This window comes from Lygodium microphyllum, chromosome 5 (genome assembly GCF_053477565.2).
Source record: "Lygodium microphyllum isolate KBCC chromosome 5, Lygodium_microphyllum_v1.1.10, whole genome shotgun sequence".
In the NCBI taxonomy this organism is placed as follows: Eukaryota; Viridiplantae; Streptophyta; class Polypodiopsida; order Schizaeales; family Lygodiaceae; genus Lygodium; species Lygodium microphyllum.
Window position 1 is genome coordinate 171877981 of NC_141139.1, and position 17403 is coordinate 171895383.

Consider the following 17403-nt stretch of genomic DNA (forward strand, 5'->3'; position numbering starts at 1 on the left):
GGGTTAGAGCTTAGATTTGATGTCATCATTATCATCGTAGAGTGCAGTGTCCATGATATTCTCGTCTTCATGATGGAGGGTTTTCTTGCTTAGAGACTCAGTGGAATTGGAGGGTCCATCCTAGCACTACATTGAAGGTATCAGAGAATAACCTCAATTAACATATTGAAACTAGAAGAGTCATTAAAGGCAAACCACCCGCAAGAAGCCAAGCTAAAACTCCACTATTAAGATGGAGACCACACCATGGTTGTAAAAGAGAAACACTTTGCCCATAACAAGTAACACAATAAGATTGCGTGAGGAGGCAAATATGAACAAAACAAGCCCTCAGAGTCTATGCAAGATCATTTACTTGGAAAATTGTTGTTGCATCAATAAGAGAAGCAAACTATTGTTAGGTAAAATACTAGTAACTCCAAGGTAGCCCTAGTTCTTGAATACTTTATGAATAGAAAATGTATCCTTTCGAAAGACTTGCTTGACAAGGCACATGGTAAAATTCTCCAAAGAGCTCTTAAAGAAGCCATATTTATTACACTTGAGGAATTAAGAGGGCTCAATAGATTAAACACAAACAAATAGAAAAATCATGTGGTCAAGAAAAGAAACTTACATAATAAAAACCATTAGTTTTTGGATGTTTATGTTAGAGGAGCATTAATTGGTTTTAAAGCATGAGGGGGTAGAAAAGCTATTTCTTGTCATTAAGAAGGTTTGGAAGCGAGGAATGGAGAATACTACCTACTAGATAATTAGTGTATTGAATATCTTTGAAAAAAAGAACCATAATGTTTGCATTACTTTTTATATCATGTATAAAAAAATTGCAATGAAAGAAATTAGTGTAATACCAACATGTATATTTATTGGTGCTAGAATTGCTACTTTTTATATCATGTATAATACAACTACAACAAAGAAATTGGTGTAAGACAAAGATGTATATTTATTGGTGTTAGAATTGATGTAATTGATACTCACAATATTCATGATGAAATGGTGGGATTGTTCCTCGTCACATGATTTTTATGATGGTTGAGTTGTGTTAGATGTATTCGAACACAATGTCAAAAGACAAAGGCAATAGAAATCTATCCTTCAAACGCACAACATGGCTTGAACTAAGACAACCAAATGTGAAATGAAGAAGCACAAACAAAGAGTAGGGTGAAATTGTCCAACAGTGCAGCAAGGAAGACCTTACAACTCCTAAAAGCCATAAAAATGAAAAGGCTCTTATTAGTGTAGTAATATGAGATGAGGTAAGTTAAAGAAGAAGGAACAAAGGTGTTAGTTGGGCCTATGATGACATAAGCATATGCAGCCTCTAGTAAATTTGAGATAAATGTACAATTGAAAATCTTGGCCTTATGGGTGCACCTTCATATCTTATTATAAGTATTGCACCTTGGAGCAATGCTAACAGGAGTCAAGGATTGCCCATATATGAGGATGAGAAATAACAAGCACTGAATAGGATATGAACAAGTGACGTGGTCCATCTTCACCCCACACTCACCTTATTAGTACTAGTGAAAAATAGGGTACCGGTATCATGCTAGCAAAGTGAAGGTGATTCAAGCTCTCTTATTGGACACATGCAATAGGTAGACATACATTTTTCTTAGTGAAGCCAATTAGATGTTATTCCTTTAAAATTTTTCCCCCCCTCTAGACAATGAGCCAACTACCATTGTTAAAACCTATTTTCCATTTCATTCCCCCTCTCTAAACTGTCGTGTGACCTTGGTGTGAGAAGCATAAGATTTTGAGCCTTTTGCCTCATTTACCCTAGGGCAACTTACTCTAACCACTTTATTGAATATTTGTTGATTAAGTAGCAAAATTGAAGCAAGACTGACAAAAGGGACCCAAAGATCTAAATAAGCGTTAATATGTATATCACAACCAAGCAAACATGTTTTAATGCTAAGAGAGAGTACAATAATAAATAGATATAATATGTAGCTTTAAATATAGGAGGAAAATTAGTAAGAGTAATGAATATAACTATAATCATTTTATTGAGTACTTAGGAAATAAATAAAGAAAAGAAAAGATCCATTAAAAAATATTTACATCACACCAACCAAACATATTTTTTATTTAATGAGAAGAGTGAGTACAATAATAAATCACATTTATGCACAATATCTCTTGCTTGGGGTGGCTGTTTTGAAAGATTTGCCTGTTACAATCCCATAAGACATTGAGAGGTGCTTTAACACATGGAAGCACATTGGGACTCTGTCTAACACGATGGTAGTGACATCCAAGTCTCCTCCTTCTCTGTTTGGAGCCGCAGGGCTATACATATACTTTCAATACTACTTTAATGCTTCCTACCAAATCTCCTCCTCCCTTGTTCGGAGCCTAAGAGTTGTAAATATACTTTCAATACTCCTTTAATGCTTCCTAAAGAAAATTCCTCCTTCCTTGTTCGGAGCCTTAGAGTTGTACATATACTTTGAATACTCCTTTAATGGGTTCTATCAGAAAAAAGAAAAAAGGAAAAAAAAACAATCTCAAAGGATGAGGTTGGCTCTTCCTTATCAAATATTGCTATAAACATCTTGGTGGCTTTGAAGTTTGTCTCAATAAGGGCCATTTAGATGTTGATACTATGCACATTTACAAAATAAGGGGCATTTAGATAGATGTTTATACTATGGAGGGTTTACATCAAATTTCAATGCTTATTCAGTAAGGTTGTCAAAATGTGTGTGATTTTAATGCAACGCACTGGCAAACTTTATAGACGTAGAAGACTCTGCAGGTACTTATTACAACGCGCGCGAGAGAGAGAGAGAGAGAGAAGGGGAAAAATAATGCTACGCAAACGTGCATTGAAATCAGCGCCACCCCCACCACCATCACTGCTAGTAGCATTCGTACGAGTACTTCTCCCTGCCACCTCCACCATCGCCACAAGAGCAGCAGTTTCGTCCTCTTCACGCTTCCGTCATGCTTCCCCATTTACGGACCATGCCATTCCTTCTTCCTTTCCATGTTTCCCCAATCCCTTCCCCTCAGCCCCTCCCATTGGCCCTCGGGTTCCATTCTTTAGTCTGTTCATCTCGCGGTTCTCTGCTTCTGGAAGGTACTACACAGGCATGCATGTCTATATGAGAGAGAGAGAGAGAGAGACAGAGAGAGAGAGAGAGAGAGAGAGAGAGAGAGAGAGATTTTCTCATCGTGTTTTCCCACGCTTTGACAAGTGCAGCGCATCTCCTTTTACAATGGAGAGACAATCACACGACATGAGGAACGGTATTTCCTCTGTTGTGGACAAGGATCCATCCCACACCGTCGGTGGAGGAGTTCGTGATGTCTTTGGAGAAGACAGTGCCACTGCGGACCAAGCTGTTACCCCTTGGAGTCACAATGTCGCTTGGTGGGTTACCCATTTTCTTCGCCTTTAAATTCTGATTTTGCTGAAGCTCATGTCCAAACTGGGTATTGAGTATTCTCCCTCTCGTAAGCTTCAAACTGGGCATGAATTATTCTCCCTCCCGGAAAAATGGAATTCAAACGGATCTACAGCTAAGTACAGCCCAATTTGTCGGTCTGTTTTGTCTACTAGAAGCTGAGAGATATCTCAAAGCTTCTATTAATGATGCCAACAGTTGGTGTTTTTATAAATTTTGCATCCAAAGTGCTGGTGAATATCCGCTTTAGTCACCTCAGCGACTGTCTGCTGCAGGAGGGACTGGGTAGTGATTTCGTAGGTAGAACCAAGTGCTCAAGAGGCGGTGGCGGTGTAGAGTTAAACTACCATCACTATAGGCAATTGTATATAAGTGGATGGCACTTGACATCAAGCTCCAGTCTCTCCAGCTATTTGAGGATTATGTGAAGAAGAAAAATCTTAGGTGTCAACATGTGAATTCCATGTTGAAAATGTTAAGACAGGTTTAGAGATAGATCGGTTGTCAGAGTAGATGATACTACCAACAGTAATAGTGCAATGGATTGTTTGTTTAGTAGGGCATAGTTTATTAGGCCTTAAAAAATTTGTGTGTCTTGCTGATTGCTTGCCGGGGGTTGGCTATTGTCACATGGCTTGTGCAAGGACATCTTGCCCCATTGATTTAGATGTGGATTATTGATACCTCTTAGTTTTTGGATTTGTGAGTGGCTCTTAGGTATATAGATTTAAATATGATAGTACTATATGTGGAAGCCTGGTAGGCAATATTATGGACCGACATGGTAAGTTCTTAAAACAAGTGAAACAATATATTGAAAACTGAAATAAGTTAGGAGAGTAGGGTGAAGAGAGAGAAGGTTTGACACTCTATGGGGTTTTGTATAGGTGTCCCATATGAGCTTTCAAGAAGGTTCTTGAACCTGTGATGGCAACATGGCTTAGAGGAGAAATTGATGTCAATTAAAGTTTGGGCTTTGGAGATGCTAGTGGGAGGGCAAAGAGACGAAGAGATGGTGGGAAAGTGGAGGGATGGGGGTGAGGAGAAAACAAAGAAGAGCCAACAAGAGTGAAGAGTGAGCTCAACAGGGATGCAATACAATGAGCCATGCAAGGGAGGACAATGCTAGATGCAACAATTGCCATACATTCTTGTAACACTCTTAGTTTTGTGGACATGTTGACTCAATGATGACATTCACCTTTGCAAATAGTTGTATGCATCAGTGGAGAGACTAGTCTATTGGCATGCCAAAGATGATGCCTCAAGGGTGGCCACTTTGTGTCTAATGTCGAGCTCTGCATCATGATTAAATTGTTTGTGGGATAGTATTGGTGTGGGAGGGATGGGGGTTGACTGAATTCTCAGAGGGAGAAGATGGATTGGCTGCTGTCTCACGAATTAAGTTTTTTACTTCTTGTTGTTGTGCAGGTTCTTGTGTTGCTGAATTGTTGGAGTTTTGTGATTCTTATGCCGACACTTGTGGGGAAGGAAGAATCGAGGAGGAGAGCACATGGACTACTTGAAATAGTGCCCCCAATGTAGGGGGTGCATTCCATGGTAGTTGAGTAGGCACATAGCTAGGTGGGTGTAGCAGAGGAAGGTGGTAATGAGGGCTTGTGGGGAAGAACACGAAGAGGGTAGGTAGGGGTAGCTGGGAGAAAAGTTGAAAAAGGGAGGGCGAGTAGGTGTAGAGTTGGGGGGATGCTAGTGATCGTGGTCATCTCTTGGTTGTGAGACCTACACTAAGTTAGTGAGGGACATTAGGAGCATTGTCTGGGTCTACTCTTTTTGATCTTATTGTCCTTTGTCCCTATTTTTGGGCCTTGTCCATCTTTCTAGCTTGGGATGCTAGCCAAGAGTACTCTTAGGATTTCTTGCACACTTATAGGTGTTGAGTGCAACAAATGCGGAAGCATATTGATAAGACTGAAAGAAAATGAACATGAGAGAGGGAGAGAAAAGAGATAGCAGAATGTAGAAATTTGCAATTAGACAAATGCTGAAATGAAGAAGGTAGATGTATATAGGGGCTATTGAAATATCTTTGCGAGCTGATTTCTCTTTTCACTTGAAAACTGACAAGTGGAATGACCAAAGCAGGTTGCCTATAAGTAGGCATGAAGAAAAGCATAAAATAATCAGGTTGGCTAGTTTAGACTAGCTGACTATTGCCATAATGGAATCGTTGAATAAAATAATGGAAATAATGCTATGCAAAACTGCTAGCTGCCATGTGGCAACTTGCACAGCTTTTGCAAGACTTGCGCAATTACCTGGTGAGACTGGAAATAGGTTGTAGATTGTCTCGAGCTATTTGACTTGATAAATAGAAAATGCATAATTGTGTTAGGGAGTGCTAATTGTACAACAATAGCTTGCCAATGCCTATTCAAGGGATGAATAAATTTTGTAACACCCCCTCTTAGCTCATGGATGGGGCATAAGGCTTGGGGATCTAGAGTGCTATCGAGAATAGTCTGAGGAAGAGCCTTTATAAACAAATCTGCTAAGTTGTTCTTTGTCTTGCAGTAAATCACATCAATGGGCTCATCCAAGATTTTCTCCCGAATGAAATGACACTGTATCTCAATGTGCTTCGACGTAGCATGGTATACGAGATTTCGTGCCAAAGTAATGCAACTCTATTTGTTGCAATGTAGTATGGTGGGACCTCTCTAAGAATAGCCAAGCTCTCCTAACAATCGTCGAAGCCACACCTTCTCACATGTGGTAGAAGATGGTGCTCAATAGTCCACCTTTGTAGACGATAGGGCAATATCAGGCTTCTTCTTGCTACTCCAAGAGATAAAACTTATACCCAAAGTGAAAACAATAACTAGTTGTTGATCTCCTATGGTCGACATCTCCAACCTAATTTGACTACGGTTGCAATAGAGGTGAATGAACGATGGAGACCATGCGTGTTGAACTTGTAGACAAAGAAGATAATATGCGAAGTGTGGCGTATGGGGGGTAAGCTATAAATAGCATGATCAGTCCAAAATTGGTTGATCAGACCTGAGTGCAAATAATGATGCAATTAGCTAGTAGAAAATGAAAGGTGAGAAGGATTGAAGCTTTGCTTGGAAGAGCTATGGCGGGAGAGCAAGAGCAAGAAAGAGAGAGACGAAATGGGAACTCCAACAATCACAATGTGTGGGTGGGCCTTCCTTTATTCAAACTGTCACTAAGAGAATAAAGAATAAAGTGACGGTGATGGACGCCCACCACTTGCAGTGTGCAGTGACGGGTACTATCAGTATAGTAATATACGGGCGGCTAGGCAGAGGTGCCTTTACTTCCAACAACCTTTCACTTAAAGGCGAATTTGCCCCAGTGAGGAGTGAAAAGAAAAAAGAAAAGGCAGTACAATGTACATATGTACAACAGGATGAGCAAAAACGTTATCTCATCCAACGCCCATCAATATCCTGAGAAAGGCAAAGCGCTTAGTAGTGAGGCTTTTTGTGAGTAGATCTGTAGGATTTTCGTCAATGGAGATCTTGACAAGGTCAACAGACCTATCCTCCATGACCCCACGTATAAAGTGATATCTCACCTCAATGTGTTTTGTCTTCGTATGGAAGACCAGATTCTTGGTTAACTGAATAGCACTTAGAATCTGAATGCAGCGTAGGCATAGCATCAATCCCAAGGTCATGAACCAAACAACCTAACCATATGGCCTCCTTGCAAGCCTTAGTGGCTACAATATACTCGGTCTTAGTGGTAGAGAAAGCCATACACTTCTGAACCTTGGACATCCAAGAGAACATCTCCAGCATAGGTGAATACATAGCCAGAAGTGGACTTTCTACTATCTGCATGTCTTGCATAATTGGAGTCTGTGTATCCCACAACTCCTGTATCTTGGTTGCCATAGCAAATACATATATGTGCTGTGCCTTTCAGATACCTCATGATACCCTCCACGGCATTCCAATGTTTCGTGCTAGGTGTAGCTATATAGTGTGCCACAACACCAACTGCAAAGGCAATATTTGGACGAGTGGCTATCATGCATACATCAAACTACCCACGGCTGATGCACAAGGGATCTTGGCCATCTGGGCTCTTTGCTCATTTATCTACGGACAATCGGCCTGTGAAACCTTCACATAAGAAGGTAATGGAGAACCAATAGGCTTCACGTCTTGCATACGGAAACACTCAAGGACTTTATGAATGTACTTCCTCTGTGAGAGATAGAGTAGTTCTTGATGCCTGTTGCGCTTAATCCGCATACCAAGAATGTGAGAGGTCTGTCCCAAATTCTTCATCTCAAAGCTCTTCTTTAGCTAAGATTTAAGAGCATCTAGCTCATTATGAGCTTTCCTTGCTATCAGCATATCATCCACATAAAGTACCAAAATAAGCAATGAGCCATCACAGACTTTCTTCGTGTAAAGACAGGGATCCATAGCACTCCTGTTGTAGCCTTGTGATTGCATAAAGGCATCAAACTAATGATACCACTCCCTAGGTGCCTGCTTCAAGCCATAAAGACGTTTCTTTAACTTGCACACTAGGTGCTCCTTGCTAGGTTTTGCAAAGCCCTTAGGCTGTTCCATGTATATCTCATCATATAAATCCCCATACAAGAATGTAGTCTTGACATCTATCTAATACATGCCTAAGTCAAGCTGCGCAACTAAGGCCAAAACCAAGCGTAGGATGGTCATCTTAACCACAGGAGAAAATACTTCATCAAAGTCAACACTATGCTCCTGTTTAAAATCCTTAGCAACAAGTCTTGCCTTATAAGCCAGCTTGGGGTGCCCAGGGGTACTTTTCAGCTTGTACATCCATTTGCATGGCAAAAGCCTTCTTGCCCTTAGGCAATGCAACCAGATTCCAAGTCATATTCTTATGCAGGGAGTCTATCTTAGACTGCATAGCCCTCTCCTAAGAGTGACCGTCACCCCTGTGCATAGCCTCATTGTAGGTGAGAGGCTCTCTTGCATTTGTAATCAAGACATAATGCATCGAGGGCTTAAATCTATCAGGTGGGCGTCTATCTCTAGTAGACAGTCTCAGTGTAGGCTCTGGTGCATGTCTAACATCCTAGCCATGTGTACCAACTGCTGTTGCAGGCTATCCAACTGGCTATGCAGGAGCACGTGGCTCCTCCTGGAATATAACTTTGTCTATCTCTACCACCTTCTCAGGCTGCTGATGCATCTTATCTTCATGGAAGACTATATCATGGCTGCGAATGACTTTTAGACATGCGGATCCCAGCAGCAATAACTCACCTTGTCTGTATTTCCATTGCCAAGGAAAATGCGTTTAACACTCTTAGGATCCAGTTTCCTACGCTTGTCCTTAGGCACATGGGAGAATGTCTCACATCCAAAGACACGTAGATGTGCATAAGATGGAGGTTTCCCAGTCCATACCTCCTCTGCAACCTGGAATTCCAAACCACTGGAAGATGATCTATTGATGATATACACAGTTGTATTGACTATCTCAGCCCAAAAGCTTGTGATAGGCTTGCATGGCTAAGCATGAAGGGGAGCTACGGAGCTCTACCCTGAGACCTACGGACCGCTTATTGATCAAGCGTTTCAAGCCGAGCAGCCATGGCTACCTCTCACATAGCCGATGTGCAATGTCCACCTTACGGGTGTAGTGAGCTTACCTTGATACTCGATCGAGTTCCCTCCTCTCTCTTGCACTTCAGTAGCTCCACGATCCTTGTGGCAAGCTCAAGCAAGCTCAAGCCCTCTCTATCAAGCTTCATCCTCCATAGCCGCGCGAGAAAAGAGAAGAGAAGAGAAGAAGAGAAGATGAAGAGAGAAGATGAGGAGCTTCTTCTCCACGATCCCTCACTCTCACACACTCACTCTCTCACTCCCTCACACTCCCTCAATCCCTCACTCAAGCACAAGCAAGAAGGCAAGAAACAAGAGAAGAAGAAGAAGCTTTGGCCACACACAAGAATGAGCTTCTAATTCACTTTTCAACTTTATATACAAAATCCTAAATCTCTTTTGGGTGGTGATAAATGACTTTGAAGAAGACCATAAAAGCCAGAGAAAGCAGTCGGGATGAATGAGCACGAGTGATTCCTTCACCTCCCAGCCTTGCCTAGTTTATTGCTGGCCAGACCCATCCTGTTCCAATTGCCAGCCGTCAATCCTTGGTGAGTCCTACTATTCCTGGACTCTCTTTGGTTCTAGGCTCCCCTAAACCCCATTCGGGTGCCCAAGAGCCCGGACGATCATCCTCGTGCATGTTCCCCTTGATTTACCTTAATGTCACATTAAATGTCACTTTAATGTCACATTCAATGTTTGTGACCTTAATGTCACATTAAATATCACTTTAATGTCTCATTAATGTCACATTTCCTTCCCCTTAAGAATCAGTTTCGTCCTCGAAAACGATACTTGGAAGGTCTAACTGTAAATTGGGAAACCTTTTTTTTAAAGTACTTACTCGCTCCCATGTTGAGCTTTCTTCTGAACAATCTTTCCACTTAACCAAACATTCTTGATAAATAGTATTCCTCGTTCGTCTATTACGAACATTTAATATTCTTTCTGGTTCATGTGGATTAGATTGGTCATTTAATAGCTCCTCAATATCATCATTTAAGATTAGATTATCCAAATCACCTAGCTTCTTCCTTAATTTACTTACATGAAAAACTGGATGTATTTTACTACCAGCAGGTAGTTGGAGCTTGTAAGCCAATTCCCCCACCTTTTTAAGTATTATGAAAGGACCACAATACCTCGGTGAAAGCTTTGGACATTGTCTCTTTTTCATAGTTTTAGTTTGTTCAGGCACCTTAAGATAGACCAATTCTCCTTCTTCAAAGGAGATGTCTCTTCGGTGAGGATCTGCATATGCTCTAGCTCGATTTTGAGCCTTTTAAATATTTTCTTGAGCAAATTTTAACATACTATTCATATCCTCCAAAAAATCTTTAGCTACCTGAAGCTTTTCCTTATGCAGTCCTACTGCAAAAGGAGCTCTGGGCTGAAACCCATACATTAACATAAATGGACTATATCCAGTGGAAGAGTGCTTGGCACTATTATATGCAAACTCTGCTATCGGTAGATACTCTTCCCAATTAGTTTGCCTTTTACTTACATATGCCCTAAGCATATCTTCAAGGATTTGGTTAACCCTTTCAGTTTGTCCATCAGTTTGCGGATGATCCGCCGTACTCATGCTAAGTTTAGTATCCAATTTCCTAAATACCGCATGCCAAAATTGGCTATCAAATTTTCTATCCCGATCAGAAACTATATTTGCCGGAAGGCCATACAATCGGTATATGTTCTCTACAAACAATCTAGCCAATTCTGGTGTTTTAACATCAGTTGAAGTTGGAATGAACCTAGCCATTTTGATTAACCTATCCACAATCACCCATACAGAGTCGTGCCCCCTCTGTGTTTTGGGTAAAGCAACAATAAAGTCCATGGAGATACTCTCCCATTTTCCCGAAGGAATCTCTAGTAGATGGAGAAGTCCTTCCATCTTTAATCTTTCAGCTTTATTAACCTGGCATTTATTACATTTGACCACATAGTCAAGGACGTCCTTATTCATTCCAGGCCAATAGAACTGCCTTTTAATAAGACTATAAGTCTTATTAACTCCTGGATGTCCCGTGCTAGGGGTATCATGACACTCAAAGAGTATCTGGCGCCTTATTTCTGTATCTTTCGGGACACATACCCTATCCTTGTAGAGTAAATAACCATTATCAATGGTAAAATTCTTCCACTTGAATCCAGTTTGAGCAACCCCTGATGCTCCATTTTCTTGTTGAACATCCTCAGATATTCCTTTCTCAGTAGAAGCACTTTCAATTGGATCCCCATATGTTGGAATATGCCGGATCAACCTGGCATTTCCCTTTTAAAGATTCAAGCAAGTTGGAAGTGAACTGAGTAAAACTCAATTCATTAATGATGGGCATTCTGTTGAGTGCATCAGCTACTATATTATATTTTCCTTTTCTATATCTTATCTCATAGTCGAACTCTTGGAGGAGTTCGGCCCATCTGGCTTGACGCCCGTGTAAATCCGGTTGATCATTAAGCCACTTAATGCTTTCATGATCCGATAAAATCAAAAGTTTGGCACCGTACAGATAGTGACTCCATTTCTTCATTGCATGTACTATTGCATATAGCTCCCTCTCATAAATAGAATAATTCTGTTTTGCACGATCTAATTTCTTGCTTTCAAAAGCAACTGGTCGACCCTCTTGTAATAAGACCGCGCCTATCGCCTTATCACTGGCATCAGCTTCAACCACAAATGGTTTATTGGGATCCACTATTAATAATACTGGAGCTGTAGCAATAGCTACCTTAAGTTTTTGAAAACTTTCATTTTGGTCTGTTCTCCAATTGAAGCTCTTTCCTTTCCCTTTAAGTTGGTTTGTCATTGGAACAGCTATTTTGGCATAATCTCGAATGAATCTACGATAAAATCCAGATAAACCTAGGAAGATCTGCAGCTCTTTCAGGTTCCTTGGAGATGGCCATTTAATAATTGCCCTTACTTTTTCTGGATCCATGTTGATTCCCTCTTTCGAGATAATATGCCCCAAATATTTGACCTCTTGTGCAAAGAATTCACATTTAGTTTTCTTCGCATAAAGGGAATGTGTTCTTAACAGTTGGAATACTAATTGTAAGTGTTCCAAATGTTCTTCTCTTGATTTACTAAAGATCAAGATATCATCCAAGAAGACTACTACAAAATGTCCTAGATAGGGCCGTAAAACACTATTCATCAGCTTCATAAAGGTAGCTGGTGCATTAGTGAGGCCAAAAGGCATCACTAAAAAATCATAATGCTCGTATCTAGTACGAAATGCTGTCTTGGGAACATCTTGTGCCTTAATTCGTACTTGATGATAGCCTGATCTTAAATCTATCTTTGTGAAAAATTTTGCCCCTTGTAATTGATCAAAAAGATCTTCCATTCTGGGCATAGGAAATTTGTTCTTCACCGTTATTTTATTAAGTGCTCTATAGTCAACACAAAGTTGCATAGAACCATCTTTTTTCTTTACTAATAAAATTGGTGAAGCCCAAGGTGAATTACTGGGTTGTATAAACCCTTTATCAAGGTAATCCTTAATTTGTCTTTCAACTTCTTGATGCTGTGTTTCACTTAACCTATAGGGTGGTTTAGAAATAGGGTGTGTATCCTTATTTGTGCCAATTGGGTGATTTATATCACCCCTATCTGGTGGAAGGCCACTTGGTAAATCAAAAGGAAACACATCTTTAAAATCATCTAATAAACTACTTAATTCATTATTTACATTCAACTCACAACATAAGAAAATTGTTGCTTTATATTACAGAAAGTGAAAGTGTTCTGTACAGGAAGAGACCATAACATATATACCTCACAAACTTCCTTCTTTATCAGCTTCTGAACTTCAGTAGAACACAGCAAAGGATTTTCAGATACTTCATGTTCCCCTTGAATGACAAAAGTCTTACCATCCCTTTCAAATTCCAGTGTATTATGATGGTAACTACGTTTTAAGGATGGTTCCAATCCCCATAGCCACTCCCTCCCTAGAGCAATATCAACTCTTTCCATGTTCATAATTTGGAAATCAAGTTTATCTTTATATCCTTGAATCTCAATTTCCAAATTGGATACCATTGTATCCCATATTTTATTATCTTGGCCTTGTATCATACGAACAACATATTGATGCTCACTCTTTTGTTGGGGAAGTTTCAATTTTTTGACAAGTGCATAATTTATAAAATTATGTGTAGCAGAGTCATCAATCATGACTCTAACCCTCTTTCCAGCTATCAATCCATGTACTCTAACTAAATCATGTGGCCCAAAAGTAGGCTGCCACATAGAAGTTGATATACAACACTTGTGTTGTATATCCATGTGGAAGACCTCTAAAGATTTGTACTTTTCATGCCCCTTTAATTCTAAGGTCTGCACTACATGGATTTGTTTTTCTTTTCCCTTGCCCTTGTCCTTATCCTTTCCTTTGTCTTCCCCCTTTTTCTTTTGAGGGCAATTCCAAGCAGCATGGTTAGGGGATAGGCAGTTGAAACACAACTTTTCTTTTTTGGCCTTATCAAAGTCATCAGGACTTAACTTTGGCCTCACATATGGTTCCTTTTCAAAAGGTTGTTTTTTACCCTTAAAAAATGGCATTTTCCTTTTAAATTTGCCCACAAATTTTGAGGTTTCCAATTCCTTAGACTTGGGCTCCGTATCAGTGAGACTAGTGAGTGTACCTGGACGCATACTATCTTCATTGATTAATGCAAATTTAATTGCCTCTTCCAGCGTCTTAGGTGAACTTCTTTTTACTTCCTTTTTGCAGGCTTTATCTAGTCCCCTAATGAATCCTCTTGTCTTTTGAAATTAATCTATTCCTTCCAATTTGAGGATTATCTCACGATATTCCTCCAAATATGTCAGCAGGGGTCTTCCCTTTTGTCTGACATAATCCCAATCTTCCCAATTTCTTTTTATTTCATTTTCAGGAAGGAATTCTTTTAAAAAGACGGATTCAAATTGAGCCCAAGTTTCAGGTATTTTATTTGCCTCCTTTAAATTTCGCCACCACTTATATGCTTTGGGCCCCAAAGTTAAACTAGCCTCTAGTGCTTGGAGATGTGGTGGGGTATTTTTAAGTTTATGTAAATCTTTCCATTTTTGGAGGAAATTAAAGATTGTATCTTTATTTCTATCTTTTTCCTCCCCGTGAAACTGAGGGGGTTTCATATCCTTTAAAACTGGATTATCCCTCAACTTATGGTGGGGTTCCTTAGGATCTCGCATAGTCATATCTAAATCTTTCGATGAAGATGGGACATCCGAGGTTTCTATCTTATTTTTATCTCTTTCTAACAATAAACTTAATTGAGATTTTATTTCAGTGAGTGTTTGGGTTAAAAGTTCCATTTGAACCCCCTGAGCCTGTACACGAGCAGTAAGATCATCAAATTGTTCTCGTGTAGCAAAAAATTCTTCCCACTGTTCTTCTTGCAGTTCCGATTCATGGGGATCTACCTTAGGGTGGTCCCCAGAACTAGAACCTTCCATTACTTTCTCTTTCCCTTTTTCTGCCATTAATACACGGGAATTGGAAATCAAAGATAAGAAATTTGCATACAAAGTAAAGTACTTTCCTGATTTTAATGGCAGGCAGCTGTTGCTGGTTTGTAAATAAACCCGAAGAGTAATGAACAAATTTTATCTTTCAAACAAAGTCGGTCACGCACGAAATGGAGCTTCTTTACAGAAACAGCTAGTATTCAGCCCCCTTCTTAATGCTCACGCAGGCCATCAATGCACCTTTCCTGAACTTGTTCTCTACTGAGCTTGTACTTGTGATGCAAGTGCAATCGGGCTGGTGAGATAAATTTCCAGAGCGTGCAGTCGATTGATCACACATGAATCAGAAAATAGCTTCAGTTTCACGAAACTGAAGGACCAGCTTGCGGAAAGGTGAACAAGACGTCAGGTCCGTTGATGCGTTTACAGACGGGCTCCAGCCAGAATTCGTCGCACGATCTAGCATACAACGTTCGATGTAAAAGATAGCTCCCCCGCCATAAAATACGTGACGTGGCGAAGATAAGCCTTACGTCAATTAGTATGACGTGTTACCAAGGCGCCTTAGACCAACGGCTTCACGGGTTAGTCGACGAGGCGAAATCCGTTGACTTTTTACCAGGGCGCCTAAAACGAACGACTTCACGGGTCAACTGGGCAAAACCCGTCCGCTCCGTCTTCTCTTCGAACAGCTTCACGAATCCACAAGACAAGACCCGTCGGCTCTGATGTTAATGACAGATGACTCTGAAGAAGACCATAAAAGCCAGAGAAAGCAGTCGGGATGAATGAGCACGAGTGATTCCTTCACCTCCCAGCCTTGCCTAGTTTATTGCTGGCCAGACCCATCTTGATCCAATTGCCAGCCGTCAATCCTTGGTGAGTCCTACTATTCCTGGACTCTCTTTGGTTCTAGGCTCCCCTAAACCCCGTTCGGGCGCCTAAGAGCCCGGACGGTCATCCTCGTGCATGCTTCCCTTGATTTACCTTAATGTCACATTAAATGTCACTTTAATGTCACATTCAATGTTTGTGACCTTAATGTCACATTAAATATTACTTTAATGTCACATTAATGTCACAGGCGGCTATCCCCTTATCTCCTTTTTTACATGGCCGGCCGTGGCCTAGCCCCTTTTTCCTATTGTACTTCTATCTTCCTAGCTTCCTTCCTACCGCCCATCTACCTTTACAAATTGCACGGGTGAGAGCCCGATGCTCCTTAAATTAAATCATGATGCGCTTGCGCTCTTTTACAAAAGTGTTGACTTGCGCTTTTCCTTGTGTGCATTTTTCCCTTATTTAGGACTTTTCTACGCTTCTTGTGTTTCTAGATTTTCCTTGTGCGCCTTTGTCTTCAGATCCACTTTGCCTTGGCCTTTGCCTTCTGATTTAGCTTTTTCAGATTTTCCACCTTGTTCGCCTACCGGTTAACATTACCCCCCCTCTAGACGAGTGCCAGTTCCATGGCACTCACCGTCATAGATAGCAGGCTTTGGCATGCACTGAAGACGTGGGTGAAAGGGACATCGGTAGTTGCCGTGGAGTGTTGGTGGTGGTGTGGAGAAAGGTCGTTGGGGGTACGTTGGTGGCCTAGGTGGCTGGTGGTAAGGTTGTTGGATTTAGTGGTAGGGCTGTTCTTTGTTGGGGATTGCACTGATGGCCAGCACAAGTGTTGGTTTGTTGGGGATTCTGCACATGATGATTCTTGGTAGGCTTGCAGGATGATAAATGATAAGAATTCAGAGTTGGGTGCCGATGAAGAGTGAACGACACTTTCATTGGAGTCTTCAATACTTGCAATTGAAAACCTCTCGTAGGTGGTCTGTCCCTAGAGGTAGTGCTAGTCTTCTCTATCGTGCACAAGACATAGTTCAATTAGTTGGGGAGACAGGTCGAACTCTAAGCAAGCTGAGAGTATTGTCGTGCACTTAAGAACCCAAATTGTGTATATATTTCGGTGCAGATATTATGTGAGTGCTCATGCATACTTAGATATTACGTAGTTAGAAGACTGCGAGATGGTTTCTCGTAACAATGTGTGGATGAAGCAAAGTTGTCCATGTTGAGAAGTACACGTGAAGGTGTATGAGAAATCCTTTGCATTGTGACTGCATGATGTTTCCAAATCTATGCCAATGGTGGGTCCATCATTGAGTTTTCCTTGAGCTTGATTTGGTTGTCATGGTAGCCATCAACAGGCAGATGGTCGGCTACATCAAGCATGTTGGTCCATTCAACCATTGGAGTATGCAAAAGCTCCTGAAGCTGCTGTAGTGGTGTCCTGTCCGACTCAGGGAAAAATTCCTGGTCATTAGCGGATGTCGTGGATGATCTTCTTTAGTTGGGTAGCTATTCACTGAGTCACGATCATAGCCTGCAAGAGAAAGTTGTGTACTCCCTAAGGGGTGTGTCTGTCTCATGGTGTGGTGTAAGTGCTTGTGTAGTGGAACTAGGACATGGGCCTAACCTTGGGTAAGCCCTTGGTAATGTCCCACACTTGAGAGCCCAGTTCGTGTGTTGTTGGAGGTGCAGTGCAAAACTTAGGGTGATAGGTCTGGAAGTGTTGTCCTTGATGTGCCCTAAGCGTGAAGTGAGGGAGGGGCTAGGTGTAAACCCTAGGTGTAGTGAGTAAAGTGAACCCTCGTTTAAAAAATAATAATATATTTGATAAGAATTACATACAAGGAAGATGTCCTAGCTAATGCTTATCACCTTCAGCTGGATTACGAGGCGGTCGCAAGCATTGGGATAGGAATGTGCGACTTTGTAGATATTCTTTAATACCGGTCCGGGCCTTCAGAGGTGTGGATGATAAGAAAGGATGATTGTACCTCGTGAAGCGGGTATCACTCATATCCTCTAAGATTTCTAGGCA

General features: G+C 41.0%; 1 protein-coding gene across 1 annotated transcript in view; it reads left to right on the forward strand.

The window, feature by feature from the left end:
• The first annotated feature begins 2782 nt into the window (after positions 1–2782).
• The window catches only part of LOC148036702 (NADP-dependent malic enzyme-like), a 114468-nt gene continuing 99847 nt past the window's right edge, over positions 2783–17403 (forward strand). Inside the window, exons 1-2 of the mRNA XM_087678757.1 lie at positions 2783–3103; positions 3227–3397. Coding sequence (XP_087534883.1) covers positions 2832–3103; positions 3227–3397 — 443 coding nt within the window. The 5' untranslated portion in view covers positions 2783–2831. The remainder of the gene's footprint in view (positions 3104–3226; positions 3398–17403) is intronic.